The following is a 13,036-nucleotide window of genomic DNA, read 5'->3' as shown; positions in this document are numbered from 1 at the left end:
TAGGTGGGGGGAGTACCTGGCATGAGGGCATGATGAAGTCCATAGTGTAGCCAGGTGGGAAAAGATAAGATGGCTCCTGGGCAGGAGATACTGAGGAGTTATAGAACAGATGAAATCTTGCAGGATGATGAGCTTCTGGAGACTGTAATAAAGAACAGGAATTCAGATGATCACAAGCTAAATAAATATTAACAGTGTGATACAGCAGTCAAAAAGCCAATTCAATCTTGGACAACCTGAGGAGAAGCAGTCTACCCAGAATAAGGAGGCATTGAAACCAGGATTCTAGATCTAAGAGATGAGATTTGCCTAAGTAATATACCAGGCATGAGTTGAACATGAGTCTTATGGTATCTAAGTTCAGCACTCTATTCACCAAGCTGCCTCCAGCCGGGACAGAAGAGTCAGGAAGAAGACCTTAAGAGGAAGAAACCAAATAGAAGGTATCTAGACAGGACCTTAGAAATCATCTGGTCCAACCATTTTATTTCAGATAGGAAGAAAATGTAACCCAGAAAGGCTATAATCTCCTGAAGTTTGCAGTTATTCAAACATTAGGAAGAGAAAAATAGAAAGGAGGGAAATATACAACAAGTAGTTATAACTTTGGATGTGAATGGGATGAATTTACCTATAAAACAGAAAACAATAGCAGAATGGATCAAAAATCTGAATTCAACAATATGTTGTTTTCAGGAAACACAATAAAAATAAGAGATACACACAGTTAAAATCAAGGGCTATGGTAGAATTCATTATGTAAAAAAAGCAGGATAGCAATCATGATCTCAGATAAAGTTAAAGCTAAAATAGATTTAATTAAAAGAGAAAAATAGGGAAACTATACTATATAGCACCAATATCATTCAATGTTGTTTTAGACTATTTAAAATAACTAGACAAAACAAAATACCTGAGTACACCTATCAAAACAGACATCGGAACTACATGAACATAAATATAAAACACTCTTTATACAAATAAAATCAGATTTAAATAATTAGAGAAATATTCATTGTTCATTGGTTGGTAAAGCCAATACAATAAAAAATGACAATTTTACCTAACTAATCTATCTAATCAATGCCATTCCAATTAAATTACTAAAAAATTATTTTTACTGAGTTAGAAAAAATAACAAAATTAATTTGGAAGAACAAAAGGTCAAGAATTTGAAAGAAACTAAGGGGGGGGGGGGAGCGGGAAATGTAAAGGAAGGTGATTCAGTAGTACCAGACATTAAACTACATAAAAAAGATTGTAAATATCAAAACTATCTGGTACTGGCTAAAAAATAGGCTAGATTAGTGGAACAGAATAAACATATAACACACAATGGTAAAGGACTGTGTTTGACAAATGTAAAGATTTATGTTTGGGGGATAAGAATTCATTCTTTGCAAAAATTGTGGAGAGAGCTGGAAAGCAGTCTGGCAGGAACTGGACGTAGACCAATATATTAAACCATGTACCAAGATAAGGTCAAAATGGATACATGACCTAGATATAAAGGGAAAAATCACAAGAAAACTGAAGAAAATGGACCATATTACCTATCAGACTCACAGACAGAATAATATATGAAGAAACAACAGATAAAGAGCATTGTTGAGGTATAAAATGGATAATTTCTATTATTTTAAAAAGTTCTTGTGTAAATAAAACCAATGTAGCCAAGACTGAAAGGAAAGCAGAAAATTGGGGGAAAGCTTTCAACAATCTCTCAGATAATGGTCTCATTTCTCAAATGTAATAAAAAACTTTGTCAAATATATAAGAATACAATCACACCTCAAATGGTAAATGGTCAAGGGATAAAAAAAGGGAGTTTTTTTATGAAGAAATCAAAACTATATATAATCTTATGAAAAAATGCTCTAAATCATTATTAATTAGAAAAATGCAAATTAAAAACTTTGAGACATCATCTTATACCTATCAGATTGGTTAGAATGATAGATGCTTTCAATTGAGGAATGGATAAACAAGCTATGGAATGTGATATAAGAAATGATGAGGTGGTTGATTTTAGAAAAACATAGAAAGACTTGGACCTATGAAGGAAGATGCTATCCACCTAAACAGAAAGAACTCAAAAATAAAAAATATGCACAGTATGGACTTACATATATGTACATGTCTGCATATATACACCTATATACCTATATAATATAACATAAGAATTTAATTGTAGCTTTGGGGGCAGGGGCAGCAAGGGAATAAGAAAATAAATAAATAAATGAAGAGTGCATAGTAGGGAACAAAGAAAAGTTAGAAGGAAGCACACAGAAAAGTTGGGATAGCTTTGAAAATAATATGTATTATTTATTACACAGGTTTTCTTGAAATGCAAATTTGTTTTATGCTGCTCTCTACATACAGATATTTTTTCTTTTCTCCTTTTGTATTTGTTTAAAATGATTTTTTTTAATTGAGAGCAAATAGGGGAACAAGTATACAAAATTTTAATTTTAATTTCAAATAAAATTTCCTTTTCAGTAGATCGAGCTGACAAGGCTGACCTAAAAGGATGGGAAAGGGTCTAAATTTAAAAAAAAAAAAAATGAAGGAAAAAGTTCTTAAGTCACAGCAGATGGGTGCTTCATTTAAAGTTTACAAAGCACTTCCCGTCAAGGACCTTCTTAAGTCTCGCTACATCTCAGGGAAATAAGTGATACTAACATTATTCTCATTTTCCAGATGTGGGAAATAAGGCTTAAAGACCATAGCTTTGAGTTGCCCAGGGGTGTGCTGGATCCAGCTCTTGTTAAGTCTTCAGCGTCAGCACTTACACCTCTGAAGTCCACTACGAACGAGGGCGGGATTTACCGTTGTGTGGACTGTTTGGACTTGAGGAAGCAATAAGGAAAGTTAATGACGCAGATCACACTTAAAAGTGTAGGGACGTACAACTTACACACTCCACCCCACCCCCACACTTACTAGCACACCCTACATGGCTCCATAAAACCGCTTGAGTTCTTGGGCGCAGGAGTGACGAGCAGAGAGGAGGGGGGGAGGGGGAGGAGGAGGAGGAGGAGGAGGAGGAGGAGGGGAGGGGGAGGGGGAGGGGGAGGGGGAGGAGGGGAGGGGAGGGGGAGGGGGAGGGGGAGGGGGAGGGGGAGGGGGAGGAGGGGGAGGGGGAGGAGGGGAAGGGGGAGGAGGGGTAGGGGGAGGAGGAGGACGAGGAGGAGGAGGACGAGGAGGAGGAGGGGGAGGAGGAGGAGGGGGAGGAGGGGGAGGGGGAGGAGGGGGAGGGGGAGGAGGGGGAGGAGGGGGAGGAGGGGGAGGGGGAGGAGGGGGGAGGGGGAGGGGGAGGAGGGACGAGGGGGAGGAGGACGAGGAGGAGGAGGAGGACGAGGAGGAGGAGGACGAGGAGGAGGAGGAGGAGGAGGACGAGGAGGAGGAGGAGGAGGAGGAGGAGACGAGGAGGAGGAGGACGAGGAGGAGGAGGACGAGGAGGAGGAGGAGGAGGACGAGGAGGAGGAGGAGGAGGAGGAGGAGGACGAGGAGGAGGAGGACGAGGAGGAGGAGGACGAGGAGGAGGAGGAGGAGGAAGGGGGGAGGGAGGTAGGAGGACGCTAACGGGTATTTACGTGTCCTTTACACGGATTGGCTCCTCTGGGCCTCACAATGCTCCCAGACTTAACCCTGGTCTCACGGTCAATTTGACCCCAGGGCCTGACTCCCACATCCCCGCTGTTCTCCATCAAGGATCCTGTGAGTGACAGACAGGAACTGGGACTGAAGGGCGTGGCCTGGGGCCCAGACCACCGCGGGGAATGGAGAAATGCAGCCAGCGTCCCCCTGCGGATTTACAGGCCCGGGCTCCCCTCCGGGGCTTCTCCCCCCAGCCCCGCCCCCTGGAGACTCCAGACCCCGCCCCACCCCAGCTTCCCCCAAACAGAGCCCCTGGGGGGGTCCTCAGGTGGTCAGCCCCGCCCCCTTGGCCTCCCCACACCAGACCCGTGCTCCTTTGGGGTTTGGTGGGGCAGGGACTCATCGATCCCCCTCACCCCGGCCTCTTTCGCCGCGGATCTCATTGGACAGAGGAGGAAACTGAGGCCCGGAGGACCCAAGAAGTAGGTTCTGTCCCAAGAACCGAGTGCCTAGAGCGGCGCGAGGGGAGGGGAAGTCAGGCCTGGGGTGGGGCGAGGACGGAAGGGGCAGAGACCCCGCCCCCCCTGACGCCCCAGTTCAAGTTGACACTCACCTGCAGGCGGGGTGGGGCTGAGCACGCAAAGGAGCCTTTAAAAACCCCAACCTGCCCAGAATTGCGCCTGCGCACACTGAGCACAGACCGAGAAGACCGTCTATCAATGAAGGATTTGAGCAAGAGGCTCGTCCCAAAGAGAGGCTTCTGGGAAATGTAGTACGGTGCTGCTCCTGCGCAGGCGCATCAGGTGGCCCTAGTACGCCTGCGCCAAGCCGCCCTGCAGCCGCTGCACTCTGAGCCAGGAGGGAGTATAGCAGATCCCTCCACTCCCAGACCCCACCTCGGCGCCCCGCCCAGGCCGGTCCGTACCAGGGAGCCGGAAACGAAGCCCCGAGGAGCTGAGCGCTGCGGGGCGGCGGGTCAGGTGTGCGCGCGTGCGTATACGGCCTGGCCTCGGCGCTCGGGGCTCGCCTCGGCTGCCCAGACGCTCCTGCCCAGATACCACGAGATCCCCAGGCACTCACTGCAGGTGACTCTGGAGGTCCGGTGCCGGGCCCCCTTCTCCCTCCTGCATTCCAGGCGTTCTCAGCCTTCTTTGTGCCAGAAGCCCCCTGGCAAGCCTGGTGGGGCCCGACGAGACGAAAGAAGTTATTAACTAAAACAAATGGTGGGCTCTAGGTTTCGGAACCGTGCGGGCTGGAGCGGGGGAGGGGGGCGGGGCGCCCAGGGCCCGGAGCCAGGACCGCCGGAGCTCGGAGTCGGCCTCCGCCCCCGACAAGGAGCCTCCTGGGCAAGTCCCTGGACCCCGCCTGCCTCAGCTTCCTCGTCTGGGCTGGAGTGCAGGCTCTCTTTACCTCTTAAAGAGCCAAAAACTAATCTACGTAACTATATGACAATTTCAAAGAACTGGTGGGTTAAAGAACAAGTAGTAAATTCTATCAAAGGAGATGACTATTCTAAAACAACCGACCAAAACTTAGGGGATTCAGCTAAAGAGGTTCTTAAGGGGGGAACACACACACACACGTGTATGTGTATATATATGTACGTATGAGATACACTCTCTCTCTATATTTATATATCAGCATTATGTGGTAAATATCGCACCCATGAAAGCTAAAAGAGCAAAACCCAATAAGCAAATTGTATATATTCCAGTGGAATTTATTGAAGGATTTGATTTACAAATCTTGAATGAAAAACAACTGCAGAGTACAAAAACTGCCAAGGCACCCTGAGGAGGGTAGATTCCTCCACATCCCAAAGAATTTTTTATAAAAGTGTTTTAACATTTTTCCTACAACTTAAGAAACCATAAACACAAATATTTTAATATACAAAGATACAAAAAATGCATTTTAGCTTTCATAAAGTAGTAAAGTTCCTTTTTGTCTGATTTCCTTCTGAATTTTTTTTCCTTCTCTATGTTTTTAAGTGATCTTTCATTCTCACTGAATCACCCTTCCCATGGAAGACCTTCCTTCTAACAAACGAGTATAGTCAAGCTGCCAAGCAAATCAGCACATTAGCCATATCTGAAACTGCATCTCATTCTGCGTTTTGAGTCTATCATCTGCCAAGATGTGACAGGCACTCTTCACTGGCCTTCAAAAGTCATTAATGGTCACTTGACCATATGAGTAACAAAACCAAAAATCACATGATTATATCAAAAGATGAAGAAAAATCTTTTGACAAAATACAAACACCCATGTTAAAAAAAATGTGGAAAATGGACTTTTCCTTAATAAGGTAAACTTTATCTAAAGCCAAAAGCTAGCATTGTTTCAAATGAAGAAATTACTAGAGGTCTTTCCAGGAAGACTAAAGGAAAAGCAAGAATATCCACTGTCATCACTAATTTTATACAGATCTAGAAGTGTATGTACAAGACTGAAAAAGAAATTGAGAATAAATATAAACAAACGAAAAATTATCACATGATAGAGATCAACTAAAAAATTAATTGAAACAATAACTTCTGTCAGATAGCAAGATATAAAATAAACTCAAATCTTTAGCCTTTCTGCAATATTAATAAAACTCAGCAGGACTTATAAAAAGAAATTCCATTCAAAGTATCTATAAATATTTTAATATACCTGGGAGTCCACCTACCAAGTCAAACTCAGGGCTTGCAAAAAAACACTCTTTACAGAAAAAGGGAACACTCACATAATACAAGGCAGTATTTGTTAATGGTTGGGCTGCATTATCCCCATCAACCACCTTTCTTTGTTTCTCCAGTGAATGAGTCCCTTTAAGGTTGTCTTCTGGCTACAACTTCCATTTGTCTTGTTTTGTTTGTGACAAGAAACAGTATAGGACTGAATCTGATACCATTTAATGGGAATAAATGTAAAATTTCACATGGGTTCAAACAATTTCAGAAAAGATAAAGGAGTAAAGGGTAAAGGATATAAAACTAGATAAATAGCAATTCAGGTGAAAAAGGCAGTTGGTCCACAAACATATATGAAGTGCCTATCATGTGCCAGGCACTGTGCTAAGTGCTGGGAATACAAAGAAAAGCAAAAGGCAGTCCCTGCTCTCCAGGAGTTTATCAAGGGAAACCACACGTTTTTTAAAAAACTGAAAAGGAGGGAAGAATACCTGGCATAGGGGCACTCTGAAGTCCATAGTGCAGCCAGGTGGAGCAGGAGGTACTGAGGAGGTGTGAGTTATAGAACAGATGTGACCTTGCAGGATGATAAACATCTGCAGACTGTGATGAGGAAGAGGACTATCTAGTAATGAATTGTTTTGGCAATGGCAATGTAAGAAATGAAGTAAAATGAAAAGTGGCCCTTGGTTCTTTGCTGCCCCCATTCTGCTTCTGATAGAATGATAATGAGTCATGGATAACACTGTGTTAACTGAATCAAGCCCAGGGATACTGCAATCTTCTGCAGGAAATCTGTTATCCGTCAAAGGAGTGTAGCCCAACCATCCAAACAGGAAACAGGAAAGACCAAGTTGCTGAAGAATATCTACTGCTAAGATTAAAACATACACGTTGATGGCCAATCTATGGCACTTGTCCAAAAGTATGTATATTTGGGAAAGACCACACAGATGGACAGATCCAAAGCTGAGCAAGAGGAGAGGGTGCTGGATTGCCAATAGGAAACTGCAAAGCTTATTTAATGCCTCCAAGCTTCCCATGAAATCAAAGGCCCATCTTTTTAATACCGTTTAATACTGTTAGGCAATAAAACATGGAAAAGAAAGCTCCAAAGAATTAGATATGACTTATCACACAGAGGTTTCCAAGCCATACCGCAGTCATCTGCCATGCCTGCTGCTGTATCCTGTGGCCCTCCACACCTTACCATCTTCCCTACTACTGCACCTTCACAGGCTAGATGCCATCTTCTCAGGGACTTGTCCCTCTCACCTCTAGAATTCTTACTGTAGGGCTATGCTATTCTAATTAATGAGTATATCAAATGACCCATGGTATCCTGCCATTTGTAGCCAAGATTGACATTCTACCCATGGTAATCTTTTGACATCTAACCTGTCACATCATATACCCTTCTACTCTTTCCCATCTTCCATCACCAGTTTTCTGCTCTGTAACCATGATAAAATTAGTATGGCCAGTGCTATTGGCAAAAAGGCATGTCAGTCAATTCACCATCTCCCAAGGCAAAACAACTATTCCAAACTACCATTCCCCTATATATGTTTTCTTCTCATATTAGAGTCTTAAGTTCTCTGGAGGCAGAAACTGTTTCTCCTTTATATTTGTATCCCCAGTGCTTGCACAACACTTGGCATTTAGTAAACCAGTAATTACAATGATTTTACATTAATTCATGCTATATTTTATGAAGACAAATGACATGGTTGAGTGCTAAAAAGAGAGCAATCCGGACAGTGAAGGGCCTTAGTTCATTTTAAATGAAGTTGAAGTGAAAGAACTGAGGATGTTTTGGCAGAAGAGTGAGGGTATTCTAGCTGATATCAAGGATATGATGGGCTGTCACTAGGAGGAGGGATTAATCATGTTGTAGTTAGCCACAGGGGACAGAACTAGGAAAAATGGGAGAAAGGGCAAAGAAGCACATTTTGTCTTATCATAAAGAAAAAGTGAATTAGAGGATTAATCCAAAAGTGGAGCCCACTGCCTTAAGGAAGCAGTGGATTTCCATTCATAAAGTCTTAAAAAAAGAAATAATTAAAACTTGCATCTTGTATAGAAGATCCCTTTTCAGATTAAACTTGACCAAATGCCCTCTGAAGCCCCTTATAACTGAAATTTTGAGACCATGAACTCTTCTGAAGGACTCTTTCTCATCATGCCTACAGGGTTAATCATTAATTTGAGGTCAATGATGGACTTTCAACTATTCTTACTACATCCATGGAGATTCTCACCCAGACAGATTATCTGAGATCATGCAATATGCTCCCCCTAGTTGAAGTTTTCTCCAAATATATATGCGTTTTTTACATAACAATTTTATGACAGGTAGCAAAGTTTTGACTCAGCCTGAAGACTTTCCAATTCATTATAACCAAAGCATTTCTTTCTCTAGCATGAAGTCTCTTATGGTCCTCCAGATTTCTATTATGTTTTAATTAAGCCACATCCAAGAAAGCTCTGATTCATGTCAAGTTTTGTTTTCTCATTAAGCCTTTTCCACATTTTGTAGTACACCAACAAGGTTCTCTCCATCACTGTCTCAGTATCTTAAGTATCCCACGCTATTTGGAGGGTTTCCCACACTCATTACACTAAAAGTAAGGTTTCCTATAAATATCAAGGTATTTTTGTGGGTATACTAAGGATTTGCTTCTAGTGGAAGGCTTTCTCACATTCATTAGTCATAGAATTTCTGCCCAGTATGAATTCCACATTTCTTAACCAATAAACAGTACATATTAAATGGCAAAGTTTTCACTGATTCCTTACATTCAAAGAATCTATGTGAACTGTTTTATTATGTGCAGCAAAGTTTAGCCTCTGACTATAAGCTACTATCCACACGTTTCATTTAAAGCATTTCTTTCCAATACAAATTCTCTCGTGTGTATTAAGGCTGTCCTTAAGTCTAAAGGCTTTCCCACATTCATTACATGAATATGGTTTTCCCTTAATATGAACTCTCTTATGTGAATCAAGGTTTCCCTTCCACCTGAAAACTTTCCCACATTCATTACATTCGTAGGGTTTTTCTCCAGTATGAATTCTTTCATGTTGCATAAGGTATGAGCTCCTGGTGAAGCCTTTCCCACATTCATTACATTTGTAAGGTTTCTCTTCAGAATGACTTCTCTGATGTTTCAGAAGACCTGAACTGAACCTGAAGCCTTTCCCACAGTCAATACACTCAAAAGGTTTCTCTCCAGAATGAATTAGTTTATGTTCTTTAAGGCCAGAATTGGTGTAGAAGGCTTTTCCACATTCAATACATTCAAAGGGCTTCTTCCCAGTATGAAATACCTTATGCATTTTAAGTTGTCCTTGCTGTGTAAAGTCTTTGCCACATTCATTACATATGTACGGTTTCTCTCCACTGTGGATTCGCTTATGTACATAAAAATTTGCCTTAGAGCTGAAGGCTTTCCCACATTCATTACAGTTATAAGGTTTCTCTCCCGTATGAATTCTTTGATGTTCTATTAGATATTGTTTCCTGCAGTAAGCTTTCCCACATTCATTACATTTAAAGGGCTTTTTCCCAGTATGAATTATCTTGTGTATTTTAAGGTGTCTCTTTTGACTGTAGGCTTTCCCACATTCGTTACATTTATAGGGTTTCTCTCCAGTATGCACTTTTTCATGTTGGCCCAAAGAATGTTTCCGGTTGAAGGCTTTCCCACATTCGTTACATTTATAGGGTTTCTCTCCAGTATGAATTCTTTGATGTTCTACTAAATATTGTTTACTACAATAAGCTCTCCCACATTCATTACATTCATAGGGATTCTTTCCAGTATGAGTTACCTTATGTATTTTAAGATGTCTCTTCTGACCAAAGGCTTTCCCACATTCATTACATTTGAAGGGTTTCTCTCCAGTATGCATTTTTTCATGTTGGCCTAGAGAATGTTTCCGGTTAAAGGCTTTCCCACATTCATTACATTTATAGGGTTTCTCTCCAGTATGAATTCTTTGATGTTCTATTAGATATTGTTTACTGCAATAAGCTCTCCCACATTCATTACATTCAAAAGGATTCTTTCCAGTATGCATTATCTTATGTATTTTAAGGTGTCTTGTTTGACCAAATGCTTTCCCACATTCATTACATTTGTAGGGTTTTTCTCCAGTATGCATTTTTTCATGCTGGCCTAGGGAGTGTTTACGATTGAAGGTGTACCCACATTCATTACATTTATAGGGTTTCTCTCCAGTATGAATTCTTAGATGTTCAGTTAAGTATTGTTTGCTGCAATAAGCTTTCCCACATTGATTACATTCAAAAGGCTTTTTTCCAGTATGAATTATATTATGTATTTTAAGATGTCTCTTCTGACTAAAGGCTGTTCCACATTCTTTACACTTATAAGGTTTCTCGCCAGTATGAATTCTTTGATGTTCAATTAAATATTGTTTGCTGCAATAAGCTTTTCCACACTGATTACATTCAAATGGTTTCTCTCCAGGATGAAGTCTTCCAATTATATTATATTCATGAAGAAAATCTAGGGGGAAAAGGTGTAAATGTTCAATATTGCCTTGATGTAAGTATAAGGAAAGCAAGACTTCAAAATAAAAACAAAGAAAACAAAACTAAAGAAAAAGAGGGGAAACCTACCCCATATTTTAATGTTGCAGAGTGGAAGGATCCCTGAATGACTAGGAATAAGTATAAGGCATAAGGCTCTTGCAACAGAGTGGGCAATGTAATCAATGAAGGAATTCCTTAAACTTCAAGGAACCATGATGTAATGTAATTTCACATGTGCTGATGGGGAGGGGGGGAAGGGATGGGAGGGTCATCTGCTAAATGTCAGAGGAAGAAAAGTGGGTTGGTTAGAAACTTCCTGCTGATGAGTATCAAGGTAGCCTGGCAATCTGCTGATAACATTAATTAGGGAGAGAATTACTCTTATGTGCACACATAATCTGAGATGTACCAAACAAACTCCCAAGACTGGTCAAATGAGATGATTACTACCCAGTTCTAATGGTCTTTATAGGAACAAATGATGCTGCCAATAGGAACCTTGAAAAGATAGCTAGGGATTATGAAGTCCTGGGAAAAAACTACCCAAGAAAGAGGGGAAAGAATGTATGTGCCTAGAAACCTGGAACTTTAAAAAGGCTTTAAACTAAAGAGAAAAGATAAGGAAGAAAATGATTTCTGTACATCTAAAAATCCAGACAACCCAGAGATACCTACAACACAGGAGAAAAAAAAGCAGTAAACATAGCCACTTCACTGAGACAAAATCCATCAATAAAGTGCATAGCTTTGGATGTCTCTATAAAAATAAATGGAGAGGTGAAGACAAGATGGTGGAGAAAAGGCAGTGACTCACCTAAGCTTTCCCCAAAACCCCTCCAAAGACCTTTAAATAATGCCATAAAAAAATTCCTGGAGCAGCATAGTCCAGAAAATGACAGGGTAAAATAATTTTCCACCCCAAGACAACTTTAGAAGGTGGCATGAAAGGTCTGCCACACCTGAGTGAGAGTGGCTCACAGTTCAGCACAGGCTGTGCCAGCACAGCCCTGACCCCAGCAAACCAGGAGTAGGCCTTAGGAGCCACTGAATCAGCAGTGGCTGCTTCTGGAACTCTCAGCCCACAGACAGTAAGAGAGTGGAACAACTGATCAGGCAGAAGTCTTTTTGCTGGCACTGAGGCAGAATTCTATTGCTTTGCCTATACTCAGATCTGGGTGGCAGTCCCAGGACAGGTAGGAGCACTAGCACACCAAAGTTTGTGGTGATAGTAGAACGGGGACCTTTGTTACAGTTCCAGATCACTTACAGACCAAAGCACAGGCCAACAGAGTAGTAAACATACCTCTCCTTAGATCATACCACTTCAGAGTTACTGAAAACTTACAGGTCCCTAGAAGTATCTCTAAAAACAGCTGCACAAAAACTCCTAAAGCTTAGGACAGTGTGCCCTCCATGCTAGAGGCAGACTCTACCTTTAAAAAAATCTGTCCATAAGAAAGTTATGATGGTATAACAGTAAGCACCTTGACACATCCAGGATAGTCTGCTAGCACAGGTTCTCAGATCTGCTTTTCTAAAAGCAAAGCAACTTTTGAGGGGTCAACAATCTTCTTTAATTACATATATCAACAGAAAAAATACAAAGAAAACATAAGCAGAGAAATAAAGACCAACAGACAGGACTTCTGTCTGACCATAAGCAATACATACATCACAGAACAACAGACAGATCCATCTGTCTGACCATTATACATACATACATAGTTACCAGAGAGAGAAGCACCAACACCTGCATTTTCAAAGCCAGGGGGCTCCTTACTGACTACCCAGAGTCTCATCTGGCACATGAACCTTCTTCCAAAGAAGCCCCCAAAGCAAAACCTCACCTCAGAGTATATATACATTTTTCCAAGCTAGAGGGCAGGACCCTCTGACCCAGTGCCTCACTAATTAACAAAATGTATGAGAGCCTTCAAGCAAGCAAACCTCCCCATAAGTAAACTTTCCCTTTAAACTTGATCCTCCCCCAATGGGAGAGTGAGGCCTATTTATGGGTGAGGAAGAGCTTTAACTCCCATTAACATAAATTCCATTAACATTACATATGGTAACAAGGAAGATCAAAATACACACTCAGAAGAAGATAACAGAGTCAAAGGTTTCTACAGCCAAAGCCTCCAAAAAAAATATGAATCAGTCTCAGGCCACAAAAGAGCTCAGAAAGGATTTTGAAAAT

The 13,036-nt window shown here is 41.5% G+C and overlaps 1 protein-coding gene across 1 annotated transcript in view; it reads right to left on the bottom strand.

Annotated features, from left to right (window-relative positions):
* Nucleotides 1–13,036, bottom strand: part of LOC140520098 (uncharacterized) — a 50,545-nt gene that overhangs the window by 21,051 nt on the left and 16,458 nt on the right. The window contains 4 exon segments of the mRNA XM_072633760.1: nt 17–142; nt 4,214–4,394; nt 4,526–4,776; nt 9,162–10,813. Of these exon segments, the coding sequence (XP_072489861.1) occupies nt 17–142; nt 4,214–4,394; nt 4,526–4,776; nt 9,162–10,813 (2,210 nt within the window).

The sequence above is a fragment of the Notamacropus eugenii genome, chromosome 1, assembly GCF_028372415.1.
Source record: "Notamacropus eugenii isolate mMacEug1 chromosome 1, mMacEug1.pri_v2, whole genome shotgun sequence".
In the NCBI taxonomy this organism is placed as follows: domain Eukaryota; kingdom Metazoa; phylum Chordata; class Mammalia; order Diprotodontia; family Macropodidae; genus Notamacropus; species Notamacropus eugenii.
This window is presented reverse-complemented; position numbering and strand designations above follow the sequence as displayed.